Source organism: Achroia grisella, unplaced genomic scaffold (genome assembly GCF_030625045.1).
Source record: "Achroia grisella isolate CSIRO2021 unplaced genomic scaffold, CSIRO_AGI_Agris_v1 utg487, whole genome shotgun sequence".
In the NCBI taxonomy this organism is placed as follows: Eukaryota; Metazoa; Arthropoda; class Insecta; order Lepidoptera; family Pyralidae; genus Achroia; species Achroia grisella.
The window spans coordinates 1,040,202-1,065,942 of NW_026712891.1; the positions used below are offsets into that span (position 1 = coordinate 1,040,202).

A 25,741-nucleotide genomic window follows, 5' to 3' on the forward strand; every position below is an offset into this window, starting at 1 on the left:
TGTTATTATAAAGTAAATATGCTTATGTTTATATGCATATTGTAAGTAATTTGTTGTTCCAATTATATAAATGTTTTTCATAAATTAAATGTAAGTTCCAAAAAAATGTATTTAAGTTTTCCTCATCCATCAGCGAATTAAAATCCGTGGGTAATTTACGAAGAGGCGCCGCCATTTTGAAAGTCGGCGAACCGCGGATCAGCAGATCGAGCTGAGTCAGTACAACTTTCGTTCTTGTCGCCACGTTCTTGGAAATTATAATAATTGTTCCGTTTTGTAGTGATTCGTTGTGATTTTTTATAGAAAAAAAATTTCAGACACATTCATAGCAGGTAAAGTAATACAAATTCTATTACACAATAATGTTTCCGCATAGTCATACTTACATAATAATCATTTTTGTTAGCTTTTAATGATTAACAACAATAACAATATTGTGCAATATGCTGGTTCTATATTCGCATCTGTGATTATTGGCAGTTAAATATAGTGAACTCACTTGCGCGAAGTTAGTGGAAGTCAATCACCACGCCATCTATTTTTGACGAAGTGAAACATTACGATCAGAGTCTTGCTAGCTAGTTTGATAATATAATACCTACTTTATATGTAATTACAATGAATATTTGAGATTCACTTTGTTTCTTATTTTCCAGATTTTGCGTATTGAGAAAGAAATAGGTCTTTATGATACTACGCCGTTTATTTTGGTAAGCATTTAACAATATTTCTTAATGTTATAGTGTGTGTGCCCTATTTTTATTCAGATCTCGATACATATAATTGTTAAAATGTTTATGTATTTAGATATAGGTAGATATGTAGTTCGTAATAATGTTTTTCGGTAGTGCGTGTTACACCTTTGTGGTACATGTATTATATAAGCTTGATTAATTAAGGTATCCTATTTACAAGTACACGAGTATGCTTACTACGAGAGTTCATAATATTAAATGTAATTAATTAGGTATTACTATCTCCTAGGCTTGAAATCGTTATTGTTGCTAAATACATGTACCTATACGAGGTGGTTCTTTAGTTGCTAAATTATATTTGTGAACAAGTTTATTACAGTACCTAATCTTACATCACAATCTTATAATACCAGTAACCAATCTGGTTTACAATACTAACTTTTAATCTATTTCAATTCCCGTAGTAATTTTTGACGCAAACGTGTTGAGATAAATAAAAATTATAAATAAATTTACCTTTACATTTTTATTAACATTTCTGTGATATTTACATATTTAATTAGATCGAACTTTTTATTTATTAATATTCTAAAATTAAACTATTGTATATTCTGATTATCTTTTCATATTTATTTTATTTACATCGGCTGCGTTTTTGCCTGCCTCTTTTTTTTTTATTTTTAGGCCAACTGCGCGGGAATAAAATACGTGTGTGTTAACTTGACTGAATAACTTGGATGTGACATTTGTCTATAATTCTGAACTATTCATAACGAACTATTTACGTGTCTATTAATTTATAATGCAACCTACATTTATTCGGTATATAGAGCAGTAATAGAAACTACATATTATTTATATCTACACCCACAGCAGACTAAATGCTCTATGTAATTACGACCTACACAACGAGAACTATTGATCATAAAGTGTTTATTATTTATCTACCTGATGCAATACTAAGTATTTTTTTAATATTGACTCCTTCATCACTTTCAAATATCATTGTTTGATTTCTCTGGTTGCAGTTGCTGATATTTTTTGTAATAACTTGTTCATTATTGTTATTATCTTTTAATTTTTATTCAGCTCTTGTCCAGATTGTCAGATTTGTAATACTTGATTGTAAATATAACTTAGTATCAGGAATACAATGATCATAAGAAATAATTAAATATAATGACGGATTTATCCCATAAGTGGGATTTCTTCCATTCAACCTTTAAATTACTGAGAGAAATTATGGAGTGGTGGAAAAGATGCGTTCTTCTACTTCATTAAAATTATACACTCTATCTACTTTACCTATGAACAATAATTATTTAGGAGGATGTTCAGTAGGTATTTTAAAGTACATAATATCTAGGGATACATGACATTAGTTTTTACCATTTGATATACTACCATATTTGTAAATTAATAAATAGATATGCTAAATAATATTGGTAACATTAAAAATCATAATATTATTATAAATGCTGAGTTACGTTTGTCTATTTGTTAGTTACCTTTTCACTGTTTAACGATTTATAATCAAAATTGACGTGAAAATGAATTGTATGCCGAGGACCGACATAGGCTACCTATCATTTTATAAAATCAGAGGAAGCTGCGGATAACATATAAGTATTTTTTAATTATAAATTATGTAACTCTGTTCCAAATAAAGATTTATTAGTATAATAATTTATGATCGCTAGTTATATTTGTGACTTATTTTTAAATATATATTTAAAAATAAGTCACAAATCTAACTAGTCATCATTAGTAAATTAGAGGTTAAGTACTAAATCACATTTTAATGAAAAAATTTGGAATGATTCATATTTCTAATAGAAACTGATTCACAGATTTCCATCGTATTACTTATTGCATCAGTTCGGTTGATTGAGTCATCACATTGATGCCAAAGTTATCCGTATTACAAAATCGTTATATTGCATATCACGAAAGCTAAATATCATACTATTTATAGTATATGAGCCTCAATCTTCTCTGTTATGCTTAAAAGTAAGTATCATTAAGTCTGTATTGTGTTCGAAATTGTGTGTGTAATTCTAATACTTTTTATTTCAATAGATAATTATTGTCGAATTAATTTGTTGGGACAGTTTTCATGTTTTCATTAGATAGGTATGTTTTAAATTGCTCATAAAGCAAAACTATGAACGTTTAACGTTTTAATTTTTTTAGTGACTTGTTAGTTAATTTATTTTAAAAATTGAATATAAAATAAAACACATTTTATTGTTCTGTTTTAAATTTGACGAGTTCATTATTTATATGGAACTCAATAAAAATAAATAAAATGTGGTAAGATCCCGTAATTTTTCCTAATTATCCATATAGTATTAAATCTTATTCATTAAAAATTGTTTTTACTGTCTTTGATTTTTAATACACTTGTCTTTTAATACTTCAGTTGATCTCGTATTAATGTGACCGTGAATTATGGACCACTTTCTGATCTCCCGTAATCCTCATCATATCAAGAATATCCCAAGTAAATATTCAATAATAATATGTGAAGTTATAAAAACCGTAAAAAGTTGAAGTTGTGATTATCATTATTATTACTTGATAAAATAGGATATAATACAATAATTACTGTACTAGTTACTTGTTTATTGCTGTTCATTTCTGTTTGAACTCAAAGGTTTTATGGAATCGAGGGATTCCTGCCGTCGGCTAGTCACGAATCGTTTGGGCTTCATTACTTACATGTAATCAAAGGCCCATTAATTGACTACTTCGGGGCAAATTATATTTGTTTCCGATTCGTTCGTTAGTAGGTATCTTCTTTAAGTAATAAGTATAGCATTTAGTATGTAATAAGTTACCTATTAATTATGAATTATTTAAATTGTATGAGTTGATTGATGTACTAAATTATAAATAACTAGCATAGTATCAGACTAAAACATTATGTAGGTATCAGATGGTACCTATGTAGTTACCACATAGTAAATTCACTTTTGTTTGGGTTTAATACAGTATTTTGAGGTCGTCTTCCATCTTAGATAAACTGTGATTTACATAGAAGGGCCGTTGTAATCTAACTTTGACAATAAATCCTCAGTGTAATTAGCTTACTTTCCTAAGCTAGAATGTTTTATACGGAATATAGCTAGATTCTTTGATCATTAATAATATTTGTTGCACTAATTATATGTCACAATATAATATCGTCTTTATAATTTTTGATAATATTTAATATGTCAGGTATTAGGTTACAGTAGTCTTGAAGAAGGTACGTGTAGTGAGACATTATGCTCTTACTATTTACGCATGGGGGTATAGTATTTTATATATACTAAATAGTTTAACAACTATAGTATATTTTCCAATTCATATTTTATTTCTATTTTAAACTAGACAGAAAAGGAGACATGTATGCGTCGTGATGCTTGTATTCATTTTGCAAGTTCTATAATAATATATTATAGTGAACTTAACCTCTGCTGCCCACTGTCTATGCCCAGAGGCAGTCGTATTTTCATAGGTAATAAGTTAAAATATTTAGTAAAATATAAATATTAGAGCTATTTCATTCACTTACTTATTAAAAGTACATAAGGGAACATGTATCGTCTATATAAATACGAGCAGTAAATAAAATCACGCTAACAAGACGTTACTAATTTCCCTTGGGTGTAGTGAACTAATAATAGGTAAGAACATACAAAGCTGAAAGTTATATATTTATAATATGTAGGCATATAAAATATTTATAAAAAATAAATCTGTTATGTCATGATTGAACATTCAAGATGAAATAAAACGTCAACCCTCGTCCGACGTCCGTATTTGTAATAAACATATACCTACTGAAGTGTCATGAAAATATATTTATGTCAGCGAACTGAATTCTTGCATCGACACTCGGCATTAGACAAATAGTCACGTACAGTAGAACCCAATAAATACAACTGTACAATTGAGTTGTTCTTTTTAAAAGCTCTTTCCATTCGTCCGTTTTTCCGGTTTATTTATAATTCATTTTTCATTTGTTGGTATCCGATCTGCTTGAAATTGTATATACGAAGTGAAATGCAATACTGACAATCATGTATCTAATTTGATAATGGAAATTAAATCTCCTCCATTAGACTCATAAGCCATTATTACTTTTTTTTATGTACTACGATGATGAACAAAGAAGCCCATCTGATTATAAATGGTTACCATCACCAGACAATGAATACCTGAAACACCAGGGGTGATCACGTGAGCGTTGGCGATCCTATAATATATTATTTTATTACAATTTGTTTGCACTTATTTGATTTGCGAAGATTACTTGACTGATGTTAATCAAGTTATAATCATAAGTTCCATAAAAATATAACTAGTAAGTAAGTATTGTGAATAAAAAAAAATAGTTCCATTTTTAATTTGCCCTACACAACTTCAGATTCGTTAACTATGATGACCTTCGCATCGGAAAATAAAAAGAAAATTGGAAGTTACATAGTACATATACTTCTATATTAAAGTTATACATTATCTTATTATTTGTATAAAAAACGCTAAAGTTTGTTAGTATAGATGTATGTTTGTTACTCTTTCAAGCAAAAACTATTGAACAAATTATAATTTACAGTACTATAGCTTATCCGTCAGAATAACATATAGGTTAAAAATTTCACGCGAGTGAAATCGCATAGCTAATCATTTCTAAACACCCAGAACCTGTGTTTTTGTGGGATAATAATATCAGTTTATATGTATTAGATATTGTGTAATTTTCCTGCAATTATTGTCATTTTTCGCGGCACTACACCTTCAACATACCACAACACACCTACACTATAAATGTATATATACGTCCCTATAAAGTCTTAATGTTGGGGATATGAAAAAATCCTGCCCTCTGGCGGACGCGGCGCGCAACACTAGTGACACATTCGATCGCGGGAACGAACAGCGGTTACGGCGGTCATATTAGAAACTTGGTGCAAATTGGCGGATTTTTGGTGTATTTGGGGTGAGTATAGGGACAATTTTATATTTTATTTATTATTTCGTGTACACAAAAGTGATTAGATAATAGGCATCGGCAGAGGTATATTTGTAAACGCCCTGAACCAGCGACTTTAACGCGGGGTGAAGAAAAGGTGACGAAATTATTACCACCGAATACCACTAATATATATAAAATTAACAGATATATTATGCTGGAGATATGGAATACCTGCTAGATGCCCATAAATAAGCATCTAGTAAGTATTCCATGTCTCTAGAATGTCTAATTAAACAATATTAACTAGTTTATCTGCAACATTAAAAGTCATTCTGTCCGCATAGAAATGGTTTGGCTCTGAAGGCAAACTTTAAAACTCGGCTCCTGGAATCTCAAGGGTATGACCCGTATGCCTTTGAACTTCTGAGTTACTCCTAAGAGATGCACACTAATTAAACTTGATTAATTCATTGACATATGTTTTAACATAGTTATAGATTTTTTATTTGTTAATATGCATGCCCGCAGTGGCTATTTATATATTGGAAGGTCTAGTGATTAGGATTTTAGAACTCAAGATTTAGCTCTATTTTTTACAGTATGATATTTCAATAAACTTTTTCTTTAATTTTATACAATAGATAAATAGATGTAATAGCCATATTTTTATATGTATACGTTTTGGTTATGTCAAGTTACTTATCTAAATGTTAAGCGATCTGGTTTTTGGTTCTATGTGTTTGCTCCTATTACACAGTTGTTGGTTTTACGACAATGTGAAATTAAAATATATAGAATGATAAATAAAAATAACAAAGTCGTATAAAAACTAAATTAAATTGCTAAGAACAATTTTATATATCTATCGTCCAATGCAATGGCTTCCATACAAATATACTATTTTGTTTTAAACATCTTAAAAATATAATAATTCGCATTGTCAGGTACACTCTAAGTGATTATATGAAGTGGATAGAATTTTGCTCAGCAGTAGCATAAGATTTGCACGATCATATTACACGACGGATAACAAAATGTCAATATTGACGAAGCGAGTTTTTTTATATATTAATAATACGTAAAGTAAGTCTTTGACAATGGAACCTTAATAATGTTCAACTTCAATCTAAAATTTTATTTCCTTATGGTGGAATTTCGACCACTGAGCGACCACTATATAAATATATAAGTGGCACTGTTTACACTTACATAAAAAATAATAAGTACGCATAAATACTCTGATTTACTTATTATTTGGTATTTAATTCTTTTTTAAACAAACAATTGATAAAGAAATGATAGAAAGAAGTACGTTTAATTGTAATACATAAATTAATTTATATTAATATTCAAAAAGAGTGTTGTTCAAGTCTTACCCGCGATATTTCCACATCTTTTTAGGGGTTCCTCCGGGACTTATGTACGTGTTAATCTGTGATATAATTTAACCAAATTTGTTTTAAATGCGTCATTTTAATATTTCTAATATAATATTAGTGGGATCTATTACACATATTTCATCATCTACAGATTGTAGATTGTTTTAATCAATGACTTGTTATCTGTTAACGATTGATTGTCATTAATTAACGACTTCTCTTAGTTACAGCGAGCGGCGAAATTGATATTTGTATTTTGAAGATATGATTAATAGATAGACTCATTGTGAGATGGTGCTTGCTAGAAAGAACTACTTGTATTAATATTCGAGTACATAAATAGTGATAATTTTTTTAACTGCAACGTTAATTTTTAAAGGATATTAGTGGTATTTTTTGAGGGAGTGGATTATAACTACGTATTGCGTTTGAAAATTAACAAAGTAATTCAATATCTGTGACATGTTTTAGATATCAATATCAAATAGAATTTAAAAAAGTTTTTAAAATAATTTAAGATTACAAAATAACAGTATTATATGTTAGCTGATAATACTTATTTGCAACTTTTACTATGCGTATTTATCATAATCTTATTTTGTATTTAATATGTGTGTGTAAATTAGACTATATATAGCTAAATAGATTTAACTGAACTGAAAATGTGTAACTTTTTCTAATATCGAGAATTGTTTTATTTGTCTTACACAAGAACAAAATGCATTTCTTTTCTTTTATATTCTTGGCAATAAAATAATAACATATTTACTCACTCTAAATAATAAGTCATCTTTTCATAAACTTCATCAACTATTCACGACTAGAAAATGTCTGCAAGTGAATCGTGGGAGTGTTGAACGTATGACGACATAGGATTAATGATGCATATGCATATGAATATATCAGCATTATTCAAATTTTATATATATACTCTTGTACAGTAGGTCTTTTATACTATGTAATATTATCTTATCTGTGATTATACATAATATAATTTATCAACTTCTGCTTTTAATACGACCAATTACGTCTGCATTTTAATAAATAAAAGATAATTTATGTCAGTCAAATTTCATTACGATCTATTCTGCTATTTAGTTGTGAAAGTGACACAGACAGCTAGACATGCTATTGCGTTTATTTTATTTAATATTAGCGTAGTTTTGGAAATATATTAACCTTTATATTATACACAAATCAAGAATGTATAGTGTATGCAACATGTCACAAATCACATTCAGAAGGAGCTAAGAGTATCGACAAAGCCAGCATCAGTGTAAACTTAATAAGCTGCCAATCTACTCAGAAATTTGAAGCAAACACAGTCCTTGTTTCTTAGCTAAAGGATTAATGATCATTTGATTAATTTTCCGTAACACTGACAGTTCAGAACTAGTAATTATATTCAAGTTGAATTATATTCAAGTGTTATTAATGTAGTAACATAATAATAAAATAAAAAATGCAATATAGAGAAAAAATCTTGGTGTCGAACTCTTCTAAAACTGCTTGACCGATTTTTATTACATTTTGTTATATATTTGGTAGATCTGGGAATAGGCTATTTTTTATACCCCTAGGTGATAAGGGTGGCTCTATCCAGAAATAATTTATATGGCAAAACAACGTTTGCCGGGTCAGCTTGTAATATACATGTATACTATATGTGTATTAGATTGCCCTAAATGTACGTTCCTATCTAGAATATTTGGCTACCATACTATTTTAAAATTTTATAGAATAATATATGTAATTCCCTTTCTCTTTATTTTAAACTATCAGACTATATTACTGGTCAATTCATTTATAATTATTTGATATAAATAACAATGTATATGGAATCTGTATTCATAGGTATAGGCAGAAAACACATCCACAATAATAGTGAAAAGAAATAAACAAGCAGTCTTAGAATAGCTGCTGATATAACAAACTTTACTAAAAGGAACATTGAGTTCGACCAAAAAAACAAATATATCTCTGCAACGAATAATGAATTCGTTTAGGAGATATATTTGTTTTGTTTGACGCAAAGATTTGGAGCCAGCTGTCACATGTAAAACTGTGTAAGTTTTACATGATTCGTTGAGGTCTCTCTTCACTCCAATTCTACCTTACGTAATTATTTTTACACAAGTAATTTACACAAGTGCATATTTCAATATAAGATGTTAAGTACTGCAGGTGTATGATGGAGTATAATATCAATAACGATTTCAATCCAATCTATTTACATATGTACGCTCTTTTAAAATGTAATCAAGATTAAGCCGAATAAATCGATAACAATGTCTGATAATTTCATGAACATAAAATATAAAAATAATACGTTGCTAGTTACAAATCAAGATTGTATGAAGGTGCGAAACGGCGGAATACAATGTTATTGGATTAGAATTTGTTTCCTGAGTAGTTAGGTACTTAGGCAGGTTCACTGCCCATATACCTACTTAAAAGCCGTAAGTATCATAAGTCTGACTAACACTTCCGTAATTAATATACGCAGTTTATTGTTTTCTTAACATGATAATTTATTTAAATACAAACGTATAATTGTAATGTATTTAAATATATGTGTAATATTATACCTTCCTATAAAAAATAAGATTATTTTATTATTGTATATAATTTCCTTGACTTGAACCATGAGTTTTTATTTTTATTTTTATAAATGAAAAAAAATTAAATTTATTAATGAAAAAAAAAAAATGAGTTTTTAAATGTGTCTTTATTTTACCAACTTTATTACGTAGTTTTTTAATAATCTAAAAGTATTCATAATTGAAAAAGTACAAGATATAAATAAGTATTCAATTATTTTATAATTGTAAACTAAACAGAACCGCTTTAGTACTTTTATGCGAGGTGAGTGGGATGGAGACATTTCATATCTTTTTATATTCACAAATTAACTATATAACTACGGCTAGATAACTGTTTTGCTTAAGAACTTTTGAGAAGTAAGTACTTTCTATTTCACAAGAGAGATATCAAAACAAAAGAGCAACACACAAGTCTTGCTCATTCGTCTTGTGATGAATCTGAGTTCCGAATGAGTGGTAGAATCAAAAATATAACTAATCAAAAGTGTTGTATATAGAGTTTATTTTAATAGGGATTATTTCTATTTCTTTTTCTAAAAAATCATAACACATACACAAATATACTCAGTAAGAAGTTAAATGTTATCGAACTGCCTTGTCTCTTTTTGAAGGCGGTTATTTTTCTTTAAATATAATCACTAAGTTATTTTAGTAATATTACTATGTTATATATATTTACAGTAAGTTTAATTATATATATTTAAATTAATGATTTCTCTAAGATTTATATATTACCTACTAATTTTCCAGTACTACATTACCACAACATAAAATGCATTTAATATAGTTCAAGATCACAATTTACAATCCTAACCAAATAGACATTATACATAAATAAACTCTGTTAATTTATTAGTCGCTTATTTTCGTATTATTCATATAAATAATGATAATAACTTCAAAGAAAACACATTTCGACGAATATATTAACATCGTATCTTATTATAAAATATAGAATTAATAACATAAAAACTTAGGTTAATGACATAAGTTTCGATGGAAAATTTGCATGTGTTGTATAAAGTACAGCTATTCGATGTATTACATGCAGAATACTCTAAAAAACGTATTAAATGATATAACAAAAACTAATTGCTATAGATATGTATATATTACATTCTATCGTTGTAATAGACCCCAAAGCAATGACTATTAGAATTTTTATCTGTTAAATGTTAGCGCTAATGTCAGAAAAGGTTTAATCGATTTTCACTAATGTATTAAGGTAAACTTCACTTAACATCTAGTGTTAGTTTTATTTTAATCGGTTTACAGGGGAAAAAAGTTAACTTTATATTATTCGGAATATGATGAAATACGGAAGTGTATATCTTTTGAAAATATTTAAATTTCGGCTGAGTTGAAACAGAGTTTTCATTTTTGTTGTTGATCATATTTTCATAGAAAAAAAGATATTTTACTTCTGTAAAAATAATTTATGAATACGTTGAAAGCTTTTTATCAAATTTGACTACTGAATTCTGATTGGATTCCCCGCAATACATTAAACTGGAATTAGGGCAAAGATGGCAAAAAAGATATAAAATGAAGTTTATTAACTGTATCCTGCGATTTTGTCTTCTTTTTGCGAATTAAAAGATAGGTTACAAACCATAGTCAAATCAAATATTATTAAGATTCGTTCAGTCATTGAGTTGTGTAAAGGTAACTAATAAACAGAGAGCCATTTAAAAATGTTTCTAAATTATACACTAATAAAATATCATTACGCGATAGTAGGTATATACTCTACAATATACTTCCAGAATACTCTCGAGACAAATTCACGAAGCAAATTACTTGCTAGGTCAAACAAATCTACGCTTAAGTAGTCAATTTGAACAAATCAAGGCAACTAGGTCACATTACTGCTTGATGACCACTACGAAGATGGCTCTTGGACGTTTTAACATTTATGGCCCGTTGTATAACTGTTATAAAAATTACATGATCGACGTCATCAAAAAGTTATGTCGACCATTAGGTAGTTACTATATCTAAAAGATATATGGTAGGTACTCAAATATTTTTAGATCCTAATGCAAACCGCCTCTTAACTCAACCTGGGACCGGACATATAAAATTCACACGTCGCAAGCAATATGAATATCAGAATATGAATATATAATTTTTAGACGTAGTATATTTCAAAATTATAACTTTTCAAGAATAAGGTTCGACACGTGGATTAATTAGAAAATACATGTCTTGTATAACCATTAAGTAAATAAATAAGTAAATTACAAAGTTATCTCTCTATACTACATAAGATATTATGTATAATAATGTGTTTATTTAATTAGCTCTGGATAATTACTTAGTTTCTTGATAAAGTTTGTGTTACATATACATATCCAAACATACTGTTCACTGCTCTATTTAAACCTAATTATTAATTTGAAAACGAATTACAAAACGTAAGTACTTAATATCACCCACATGAAAAACAACAAATTATATATGATGTATTATCTGCTGTAATATATATATATATATATTTTATTTACAGTAACAAAGTTATAAGGTTGCTTTTAAGTATAAAACTACAGTCAACTATTCGAAATTTACTTAAATTGGGATTGGGTTATATAGGTATATATATTTAAAATATATGTGTTGTTGATAATATTGTACTGAATTAGAAGTCTCATAGACTAAACTAAACTAATGTTAATATTGACACGATAAGTTGTAGCGAGAAAAATGAAGAGTATTTTGTATATATTTGAGTACTTTACTCACATAGTCATTTTGATCCGTGCTCTGCTACCATCTGTAACATACTTTCTTGTACATAGCAATGTCAACTGTTTTACTTAATTCTATGTACATATTAATTTATCTAAATTGTAGATCTATATACTAAATGAAAACCATTAAACCTATATACTAATGAAGGTTCACCAACCTGAGTTTCAATACTGCGCCGTACAATTACGAATCATTGTTTGTATATGTTTACATTGTAATATCCAATCTCACATAAACCATAAACATCACAGTGACCTCACTGCATTTTTTGTCATAGTACCTATATGAATATTAATTAATCGATATTATTATGGATTCCAATTCATAGCACAATCAATAGACCTTTTGTTTTTTGTTCTTCGATTCCATAATGAGAGTTAGGAAGTGCGCAGAAGTTCTTAAAAGGCAGTGTCGCAACCAGTTCACCTTTTGTTTTTGGTAGTGCTAGGGACCAAGTGATGCACACTAATGTTAGGTATCCTAGGTATCCCTCAACCATACTTCCATATTCAGACGGCAAACTTCTTGCTAAATACTTACGTGATCGTAATGGCAATAGAAATTCTATACTCGGCGTATCATTTATCTTTGTATTAATTACATAAATTATGCATCCTAAGCATATTTTAATGTGGTTCTTAGAAAAGAAAATACCTGTGGGTCTTGAGTAATTTAAAATGCTAAAATTACTCTATAATTAAATAGTAATCTTTTTTGATATACAAGATAGAGATAGAAACATTAAATATCTGAAAAATAGTAACTTTATATGTAAAATGCGATGAATGTAAATATATGTATGTACCTATAAACAATTAAAATGTAAAATTAAGTAACAGCATCAATATAATAAAACCGAAATATGAGATTAAAGTATAAACTAAAATATTATCCTTTTGTAGCGATTAGGCAGATGAAATAATATCTATGAATAGGCTATTTATCAGTAATAAATTCTGAAACATTTGATAGCATTAGGGTAGGTCCATAAAATCAAGACTGATGGAGAGAGAGATAATACAGATAGATCGCCATCTGTATTATTGAAATTTGACTACGACCAATGTCGGTCACGTTGTTGTGTGCACACAGTTCTTTTGAAGTGAGATCACGTGTAGACTGTAGGTACCCATCTAAAGATATTTATTTGAATATTTAATATTGTAATTTTATAGCAAATCCGCTTTTGTCGTAATTTATAATCATAATAGACATAATAATAAACATCTACTGTATCCATCACTTTCTACGGATCTATTTTATATTATATTTATATTTGTATTCTCACACATGCTAATTGTAGCAAAATTAAACAAAATAATATAAATCCATTAAGTAGTGAAATGGACTTTCGCAAATAACACCTAATTGGATTAAATTGTATTTATATATATAAAAAAAAAGATTATTTATACAATACGTTTTGTTTTAATACATTCTGAATAAAATATTAATACTTGAATTTCTTGCCTGTCGTATTTGAATGAACATTCCAATTCATCATCATTAATATTTCAGACAGTCAACGTACTCCACTGAATCTGTCCATTCCTTAATCATAAGAAAGGGCTGAAATAAAAATTATCGTAGAGGTAATACTATACAATAGAATGATATTCTATGTTCCACATATTTGATTCATTGTACGATGAACACTTATGAAAAACCCTAAAAAATATTGGCCAGTACTCAAAGTAGCAAAAAAAAAATACAAAACCAATATAAACGAAACAAAGGTTAATGATATGCGGTTCAAGAACAAAGCGTGACCTACTCAATTTTCTTACTTATTTTGGATCATTTGGTGTCATCAATAAGACTAATGGTGCAGGCCCCGTGCCAGCGTCGCAAAATAAGAGAAAGCAATACGGGTCGTTATAGGTCAATAGTATTAATCTTACAAGACACGCGAAACAACATTCGTTTGTATAGTTCGAACCACTCTATCACCTCAAGACTGACTAAATTGAAATATACCTATGATGGGAGGTCATTAAAACTACAAGTCGAGTACCTTAATGAGGTAGGTCAACAATTTTAGATATACTCAAGCAAATGTGTATTATTACAATAATTATTTCATGTACAATGTCGTATCATACTAGATTGAAAGAGCCTACGGTACTCAAAAAGATAAAGAAAAGGTTCACCCTATCAAAAAATGTTATTCTTATCTCTGTGAACGTTTGAATGGCCCAGTTTCGTTGGTAAAGCACTCCTCTCCACAAACGACTTGACGCGACCTCGTCGTTCCGGTCGCCTAAAGCTATGGGACATGAGCTCTTTTGAGGGTGACTAAAATGGGCTATATCGACTATATTGAAAACATATAAATGAAGTACAATATTCGATGGTTTATCAAACCGCAAATATAAAACATTACTAGTTATCTGAATTATTTCATTTAATGAGTTACATTTCTATTAATCTCGAAAATGTAGTCGAAATCCAGACGTTCGTTGGTAATATTATTAACTATCTTCCTCATAGATCAAGGATTACTGTATATAACCAGGTTGAATAAATAATTAGCTTCGAACATATAAGGCAAACAATAGGCATATGTACACAGATCACTTAATATGCCTTTATATCAATGTAGTCTTATTTATTTGCAAGCAGGATTACGGAATATATCTTGCGGTTACCTAAGGACGAGTTGGAGCACAATGCAGCTTGTTAATCCTGTATAGAGGATAACAAATTCACAACATGCGACAGTGGCGAGATTGCTGCGCGACACGCCATGCGCCACCGAGGAAATGCGAAAAGTTACAAACTTGGACGGATCCGAAAACGGTTGCCAGCATCTGTCTTGTAACAGTGCCAAATATAAAAAGTAGATTATTATAATATTGGTAATACTGGTCATATCAATTTACTTTTTAGAATGGTGTTTGTTATTTAAATTTAATAAAGTACCGTCTTATATTTTATGTTATGTGGCTATTACTTACAAAATATTTGTCGGGAAATACTATCTGAAGATAATGAGCAAAGGTGTTAATTTCCAGCAATGTAAAAAAAAATATATCTCAAAACCTAATAACATAATTATCGTTATGAATATTATCAATACACCACTTACAATTGTATTAATATATTAATAAATGGCGTCATATAGATGTTTTGTTTCTTGTTGTCTTTTATTTACAATCAATAGATCGTCGCTGGCACCACTAATTTAACAAATAACAGATTTGACATGGTGTTATCTAGTAGTAAATTAAGTAGACTTGCAATATACCTACCGAAGCCTTAATCAATTACCTAATATGAAATGAAAAAAAACTTAGTGTTATTTTTTTAATTTGAAAAAAGTATCTACTTTGCACAGAATGTCTCTCTCTCTGTTCGTTATTATCATTACAAATGAATATATAAGCTTATTTTACGTTAAAAAATTACGACCAACGAATAAAGAGGAGAAGAAATATTTAGGGGCTTAACAGCTCTTACGACGAAGCTATCCTAAAGTATCTTATTAAAAGTAATGTTCTATAGAAAATGGGATTTGGAATACGACCTCCTTTTCATTCATTTGAGCTGTGAAAAAATATTTTTAAAACTACCTACCTTTTTATATCAGGCTATTTACTAAGTGTATACAAATATGGTATAAGCTGAAGTTTCATTATCAGAATGTCCTACACGTCAGTCCTCTAGAAACCGCTGTAGTCAATATATCTCTAAGAAATAACATCATGCACTGGTGCCAAAACCGCCTATAGAAAATAGATTTGTTTTTTTTTATTGTAAATACTTTCACTTCAAATCACTTATATGTTAGAGATATGTATGGACGGTGATGATACTTATCCATTCATAAGTTTATTCCGTCCATATTGGTCCGAAACCATGATTAAGGCAACATATTCTGTTGAAGTCATTATTATAATTACAAGAAAAGTGGCGTTATATAACTAGACACCATTCTGAGTTGTATGTTACGAGGACAACATACATCTAAAATTATAATAACTGTATTATAAGTATAAAGCAAAAGTCATTATTACGTGACAGACAGCTGTAATACGCAACATGATATCAGCTTAAACATATACAAATGTAATCATATAATAGGCTTTTAATATTATAATACATCAAGTGAAAGTAAAGTTACCTGTGTAAATGAAACTAGTTACTATATTTGTACCTACTGAACTATGTTGACACTTATATAATGTCATTTAAATTGTGATTTTCAGTGATAGATAAATTATTTTCTATCATTTCAGTGATAAAAAATAATTTAAATAAAGAATTGATTCTTTATTTAAATTATTTTCTATCACTGAAAATCAATCACTTGTCCTCAAAAATGAAAAAGAGAAATAAAGTACGGGGCCACGTGTGTAATAGATTAGATACTTACCCATTGAGGTACCATTAAAGTAGGTAGATAAAGTAAACAGTATTATTAATAAAGCATTACTCTTTGAAACTTTTTGTTGGGAAGCTCGAAAAAATCTTTTATACGCTCTCAATATAAGCGTGTCAACACAAATTACTGTTTCTATAAATAACTAGCTGTGCCCGTAGTTTCGCCCGCGTTAAATTTCAATAAAAATATAGCCTACGTGTTATTCTGGTGCATAAGGTATCATCAGTTTCATCAAAATCCGTTCAGTAGTTTTTGCGTGAAAGAATAACAAACATCCCTACACACATTCTTTATAATATTATTACGATTAAGATGTAATAAATTAATATTATAACAGATTTCTGTTAGCAACATGTAAAAAAAAATGGGAAAATTTGGGTCATTTGAAGAAACTGGAACATGGCGTGTGGTGAAGACAAAATGATGGTCAGTATGTATTCAGCATCTGACTACATTAGCATATGTTAGTACATCTGAGATTTAAATAACACTATTTTTGTACCGCGAAGAGACCGAATAATGCCTATATATGAATATATTCTGTTTGCAGTTGTCAAGAGTGGCAAAGTATAATGGATATTTACCATAAGCAAATAAAATGTGAGACATCAGTTACCGTTCACCATAACCTTTCAAGGGATTTAAATGTTTTGAAAATATTCCATATTTAAATTTTATGGGAACCAGTCTAATACCGAACGTGTGTTGAAGTCACTATTTATTATTATATTATTACATAAAATTATTAATAAGCAAAAATTAGAGAATCATAAGTTTCATTACTGTACTGTGACTCGTAATTGACTATTTTTGTGTTTTAGTTTATGAACGGTACATATTATTTTATCTGTGGTTTAAATTTACCTATTTTTATTTCGGTGTTCGTCCTAAACTAATTTTTTACTACTGAAGTTGTTTTATTTGTGGATAAACCTTTAAAGTTATATTTATCGTCATGTATATAATTAGAAATATTATAAATCTTTCTGATTTACTAATAACTATTCATACGTTTGACATGAGTAACGAGTAGTAAAAATAACATTATCCGTTTACATGCAAACTATTTTCTGTGATATATTTTAATAACACAATACAGCACAACGACATTTAGCTCCAAACTTATTTATAAAAATAATACATGTAATTATAAAATATGATATAATTTAAATATACCTATACGTAAATCTGTTTGATATTGCCGTATATAGAATATTGTACACATAGAAATTATAACAGATGTGCCTAAATAGACTAGTCAGTTAGGACAAGTGTTTCTATATATAGATATTGGTTATATGACTTTCTAGGTTAACGGCAGAAAGCTTTGAATTTCAATAGGAGAGATGTCATGATGATTTCTATGGACAATGCAGTCCGAGCAAGCGGCCACAGTTTAGAAATTCCCACGTCTCCGAAAGTTTACCTTTGGACGCACGGTTTCATTGTTATTCAAAACCATTAAGATTACAATTGGTGTGTTCACTGAAATTCAAGTAGAGACATCGTGACAACACTTACTAAGATTTCTATGGTCTTAGTTATTGAGATGAGCGAGCTATGAATATTTTATTGTTTTGTGTTTGCTAAAGTTAACTTTTCAGTGTTGATAAATTCAGTTTTATTCTCGTTTTGGAATATTATGAATATAGAGAAACCTGATTAGTGATCAGGAACTATGTATTTTCTTTATTACCTTTTAAATAAAATTTTGTATAATTTTATATTGCCTGTATAATGCTGTTTTAATTTCAAACAAGAACAATATATTATAATTATAACAACGTTTACCATTGTAAATCGTAAGACAAAACTAAATACTAAATTTTGTTCATAATTTTAAGGCGTTAACTACAGTCGTGCATCTTTAAAGCTTAATCAATTAAGACAGGTTATAAATAAAATAATATATATTTATATAATACTAATATTACATAATTGAGAGATACTGAATCATAATGGGCATGAACACTACAATGAATTTGGTGTAAAAGTAATGTGTATTTAATATCAAGCTTTAAACATTGGTAAAAAAGTATATAGTATAGGTCGTATAGTTGATATGATTCACGTGGCCTAACGTTAAGGTACTTTGTGTTCATGACATATTAAACTGTAAATACTAACTCCTTTCTTATACATAATATTAAATCTCTCTCTGTCTCTGCCTAGCCTCTTTCCATTTGATTTAAGATCAGTTCTCCTAGTCAGTAGTAGTAGTCTTCGTTAGAGAAAAAGAGGCTTTGAGTCGCTTAGAACTCAGCACTTTAAATTACATCTGTTCTACATCGTCGAGTCTTTAGATCTCTATTAATAGTGGACTACCAAATCAGTGAGGATCTTCCTCGTCAGGTAACATTAATAACTAATGAAATTATTATGCACAAACCAAAACGTGGTTAAACTACACCATATCTTAATATCTACGGTACGTTAATATTTAGTAAGCCTGGATATCGCATGACTTGTTTTCCATTGCTGGTGTACACAATATCCAAAAGTATACGCCAAGTAATCATCGCATAGATGATAAAAAATATTTATATAGAAAACTCGATACTACTGATGGCCATGCCTCTCATTGAATGCCTCTCTATCTATGTCATTGCCATTGTTATTAACTTTTTGTTGCAGATACGCGGAATATTCATTTTATTTCATTTCATCCTCAATATTAACTGTTTATCTAGGGCAAAATAGAGTTATTTTTTGCCATACCACCCGCGGTTTCTTACTTCATCTTTCGATTCGCTGTTTATAGCTGGGATAGTGAGAGAGTCATAAAAATGTCGATAAAAACGTTTCATCATATCCATACTTCGTCGATTGGGTTCACTGTTTCTTTTTTAATGTTCGATTATTATTGTATTATTATAACTAAAAATGCTGTATATACAATTTAAATAAAACTTTCCAAATAAACTGCGTATAGTAAAGTATTTTAGAGCAATAAAACCCATTAAAGATAATTTATATTAGCCATTTCAGAAGATAATTCGCCTATGGATGCTCCCGAAGGCACCCCAAGTCACGAAGTGGTCGCGGGCGGCTAAGCGGCTCCGGGGAGAATGAGGGATCCGGATAACCTTGTTACAACCGATATGGCGCCGCACCGGTTAGATTTTGCAGGCAAGCAATGGCTTGGTAATTCATTATCCACAAACGGCGGCAGGGCGACCGATCATTTGTGCTTTTCTCGCCTCTTAGTTCTCGGTCGTGATTATGGAACGCTCAATGGGAACCTATTTCCTCTCATGCACACTCATTGACCGCCACTTTCCGAACGTGTTATCACGCCAGTGCATCACTTATATAAATAGACGTCCTTTTGTAATTCTTGTAATGTTTTATCTGCAACTAGCGCACATTTATATATAAGTTTTAATAGCAGATATTTCACATTGTATTGAGAAATTTATTAATCTGGCAATCTTCAATATTATAAGCAGGTACTAAATTGTTACCAAGCTTACTGAATACATCTATATGAATGTAGATTTTGAAAATATGAGAATTAGATTTTTTGATTGATCATATAATTATAAGAAATTGTTTTATGAGTACTAAACAAACTCATCACTAGAAGAATGAACGGGAAACTTGCTTGTTGGTCTTTTAAATATACATATATGCCCTTGTTAATGTGTTCCCTATTTTAAATATGTAAATACACATTAAGAAGGAGGAGGCATGCGACAATAACCGGTACGTATTTACTGTTTGCGATTATCTCATGTTGTGAGAACTATGAATTTTATTTTCTTTTTTTACACAGAAACATTGCTCTCAATTATACACTCTTTCATTTTATAATAAACTTTATAATAATTGCAAAGAAAGTGTTTTATTCGACATTTGATTTTTTTCTGGCATGTTTAGAACAGACTGGCAGACAACAACCTTACGCAATTCACATAAAACGAATTACTTTAATTTAGGTAAAACGACATTTAGGTAAAACCAGTTTATTATTATTACGAAAACTTTAATTACTGTAATCGCTAACTTTTTTGAAACTGTTATTATTTTTCCTGGCATACGGCATCTCTCATTAAATAATATAATACTAGATATATTCCAAACTAGATTTTATATCAGTATGCCAGGAAAAATAATAACAGTTTCACTCGATCGTCGTATCGGTATATCTAACAAAGGTCTCAGTAACAGACCGGATGTCAGGGGATGAAAAATGCAGTCGCGACGAGTAGGTACATGCACAGTGGCGAAGGCGGTGGTCCGTGTCAATGCAACTGATTGCAGGCTGCACCGCGCATTGAATCAACCTGCACACACAATGTGTCATTTGCACATATGTGTACTAGTAGAGCTCTACATTTTTCTCGGAATTGACTGTCATTTGAGTACTTTTATGCAACATGCAATATAAATGTGAGCAGTTACCAAAAAGTTCATTAGAAAAGAGGTGTATAAAGAAATAGACATTGTTGGCAGGCCTACGGAATCTCAAACAATTAATATCATTCAAATAACATAGTGGCCGAGAAGAGAATGTCCATAGCCAAGACCATCTTTTATATTTTTATTGACATATAAAGCTGCAATTAATTAATTTAATTAAGAACAGGTAAATAATTATAGTGAAATCTTTAGTTACTTTTGTCGTTGACTAAACATATTTAGATTGGATTATTTCGCACCATTAACATATAGGTCGTAATTGGCACGTGACTCACAGCAAATTGTTATGAAGATTGCATGTCGTGCTTATAACATAAACAAACAGATTAAGTACTTAACATTATATGAGATTTTTATAAATATAACTTTAAAAGTGGATTAGTGTTTAAATTACATTGCAGTGACCTCGAAGTAAAGATTTAGATAATAATAGCTAGTTAGGTTAACTAACTAGGTATATGTAATACTATTCATTATTTTTTATTTTTAGCTGTTAACATTGCTGCTTATTTTTCAGTAAGAACATCGATTTGAATGACTTCAATATAAAATATAATAGATATTTAAATTAAATATGTCTGAAAAACTGAATCAGATTCACAGAATAATCGTTGCCTTAAAATTGTTAGATACATAAAATGCGAAATAAAATATAGATAACCTAACCTAAATAAGTATATTTTTAAAATAAATATACTTTAATAGAAATATAAATATTACTGTACGCACTGTGATCTAGTAATAAATAATTATTTATGGCTAATACGTGTTAAATGGTGAATGTATGCAGAGGGAATTAATTGTAGTTGGGTAATTTCTAGCAATGAGGATAATGTTTGTATTTGACTGGAATTCTACATTGGTTGATCCCACGTTGGGGATATGTCCTATATGAGTAATATGCACTATACCATACTATATACTCAGCATTGCGATAGAAACTAGATATTTGTTATAGAATTGGACACACCGTATTCCGTAATATCTTTTATTAAATTATACATATCTATCCAACACGACTGTGGACTGGTAGATAATGCCATCAGCTATTAAGTTCGCAATATACAATTTTTTGTGCAAACGAATAAATAAATAAATATAACACGCCTATCTGACTATAAAATTTTCACACTTTGACCCGATTTCCTATTGTTATTCAGCTCATTAAGTTACCTCACTCGAGCTCAGCCAGGCTCAGATTTTTATACCATGCTGACATATAGATATAGAACTTACCTATTCACAACTCGCCTATACCTTTTAAAACTACTTACTTATTATTTATTTTTACTATTTAATTATTTACTTATAAATATTAAAATTATCGATTTGAAATTATGGATGATAATTTTAGAACGTATTTTGTACATTAAGAAATATCTTGCTCAACTGGGACATAAGACTTGTTAATACCTATCTAAGCAAGAGACAAATTCGAATTTTAACCCACTGTTGACACAGCCGAGATCCATTTGTACTTGAAATTAATGAGCGTTTCATCGGAAAACTTCAAACTGACAAGTGCTTTTATCTTAAGCGTTATTGGAATCTCCGCGCAAATTTTATAATGTAATCATAAGTATGGACGATTTTAGAATATTTATTTAGAAAAACAACATATTGTAACAATTTTATAGTTATGAGAGGAAATGTATTAGGATTTTTATATATACATGTACAAATATCGAATGACGACTGTATGTAAGAGCATAATTTAAAAACTGCACCTCTTTAGCTAATTTTCCTTTTGGTATAATTGTAATTATCTCGATAATATTTATTTGAAAGAAATCATGCGGAGTAAAATATTCGAAGCCATGAATCTCTATATCAAAACTGAAGTACTGTGTAGGAAATATTTGAGAACAAATATTTCCTACATCAGTTTCAGCAAGCATGCAAAACCAGGGCGGGCAGCTAGTAATACTCTAACGTCAGATATTCTATTTTTGATAGAGTATTTTGAACAAGAGCTACATTCAAACTTCGACATCTGCTCCACTTGAAACCATCTGGTTACAATATATACACAATAGTGTGTAGTTATAAAATAGAAACCATGATTATATAACTAACATTGTACTATACTTTATACGCATAGTTTTTCTAGTAGATATCATTACTGCATATATTTTACGCTATATGCAGTAGTTATTAGTTTCAATTTTCATTTATGTGTAAATCATATTTCAATCGAAATCGATGAAATTAGTACCTACCGAGTTGACATGCCGGTGTTCAGGACATGTATTGTCATTTGTTGAAAATCGTATAAAATTGTAATTATTACCGACCTAAATGAGTCATATTAACTATTGCCTTACTGCGGTTTGATTAGACCCGACAATTATTAAACTTTCTACTACTCTCCGTTCGCGGCAAATTGATTGTAATAAAGCGGCGGAGGAGGGTTCACAATCGGCGCTATGATCAGTCAGAGACGTCAGAGATTGTTACCGTTCTTGACAACGTAAAACAGACATACTCATCATCTCTATAAAGATTAATATTGCTTGATGCAGCCCACACAAATATATAAAATTATCTGTTAAATCTCGGTAGCAATATTATGGATTCAGTGATTATGAGATATGGGAATATCGATAAAAAGATAAATTAATTATAAATCTATGATGACCATGCATCATCTGCTTTTACACTAGTGGGGTGTATCTTATAGATAACTATTTATATAGTATTTTCCTAGTTTGAATTCTTTATATTTGCTAAAATATTGATATTATTTATAATCATAATTTAATTATTATCATAATCACATGCAGTCTTATTATCTACGAGTACCTATTTAAAAAACCTCCTTAGCGGTCTACTAATTTGTTTCTCTATTGCCGTAGGTTCTAAATTAAACATTCCAAAATATTGAAATCAAAGTGATATCTGTATATGTGCATCATTATTTCCAATTTACGAAAACATCTAGGTAGGTACTAAATAAAATACAATTCAGTAACTATCGATACGTATCTATATAAACTGCAATTATCTACTAGCTAGAATCTTGTCAACACTTAAACTTAGGAGAGGTATAAATTAACCCAACTTAGATACGCCCTATACAAACCATTATTATTGTAGCGCCCGATCAAACGATTGACTATCTTATCTGCCTACCAACTACTTATAAGTATCACTTTAGTTGTTGCCAACACAAACTAAATTTAGGAGTTAACGCAAGTCTATTGTGAACAATTTCCTCCTAATTTACGGTAGTTCATTATATTGCGAAGTTAGTAAGTAATATGTTTTTTAATAAAAATGCCCAAGAAGTATTCAAGTAACGCAATTATTGGTATTAAAATTTGTTAATAAATTTAATTAGGTTTGTTCAAATGAATTCATCAATAAAATGAATTCCGATGAAATATTGCCCTTGTAACTAAAATATTGCAATTCATCAATATGTAATTAACATTGAAAGAATTGAAAAAGAACCGTTGTAAAATAAAAATAATAGCAGCTATTCAAATATGAAATGTAGAAAGTATTTATTTACGAGGCAGCAGTGTTAACAATCCACAAAGCAAACGACTTGATTGTTTGAATTAGCATTTTATCACGCATCATTAAAATATGAAATAATTCATTTGATGTAGGGAGAAAGTGTAGAAGTGTAATTTCAATTGTTTTGACTGCCTGTATTATATAGTTGTATATATATTTCCACTGACATGTATGTAACCTGCATGATTGAAATCTCTCATCAAATGTTATGTTTAGTGTTGACTGTGCCTCTGACTACCACCTCTGATATAACAGTTGTAGTAGTATTTATAAGAACTAATCTATACAGTGTTCTTTCTCGTAATGACAGACCTGTAGTTTATTATTTTTTTTATACACACCGCCGTGGCTACTTGCTGGGATTAGATACACAGGTCTAGGATTAGATAGGTAGGTATGTTCTCGATATTTAACTGGAATAGCAAATAATCTATATTAATAAGATGTAACTGTGTACAGACGACTTCAAGTCTACCCCGGTCAAATTTTTCTAACTCATAAAAACTCCAAGTAATGTCCTCTCATTGCTCGCTAAACGAGATGCCTATAAATAAATAGGTACGTTCTTAAGAGAGTGCTTTGAATGGTTTTAGTTATTAAGTCAAAACTTTGATATCTGATTGCTAGTGCTTAAGCAAACGTATGCCGTCGTTTTACGACATCGTAACTTACAACTGCTGGGATTATTGTTAACGAAATTGGAGCCAGTAAGAGGGACCTCTCACCCGAACATCGTAAAAAAGATTATAGACAGAATTACAACTTGTTTCCAAGCTACATGTTACAGGTCAGCAAGAATAATATAACTTCATAATATTTCCAGTAAATAATACTGATACTTACTGATATTTATTTAATGTTATATTTATACACTGATTGCAATTCAGAATAAATATTTGAATTTGTATCTATTCAATTGTAAGACTGTTCATAGTTTTTTAATAATAATAATGCACGCTTTTGTACTACTACTACCAGTGTGTGTCTGTTATTTTTTATTAACTCTATATATATATATAGAG

The 25,741-nt window shown here is 29.6% G+C and overlaps 1 protein-coding gene across 1 annotated transcript in view; it reads left to right on the forward strand.

Moving 5' to 3' along the window:
* Positions 1 to 240: 240 nt before the first annotated feature.
* The window catches only part of LOC131845990 (major facilitator superfamily domain-containing protein 12-like), a 55,263-nt gene continuing 29,762 nt past the window's right edge, over positions 241 to 25,741 (forward strand). The window contains exons 1-2 of the mRNA XM_059195181.1: positions 241 to 332; positions 657 to 710. Coding sequence (XP_059051164.1) covers positions 688 to 710 — 23 coding nt within the window. The 5' untranslated portion in view covers positions 241 to 332; positions 657 to 687. The remainder of the gene's footprint in view (positions 333 to 656; positions 711 to 25,741) is intronic.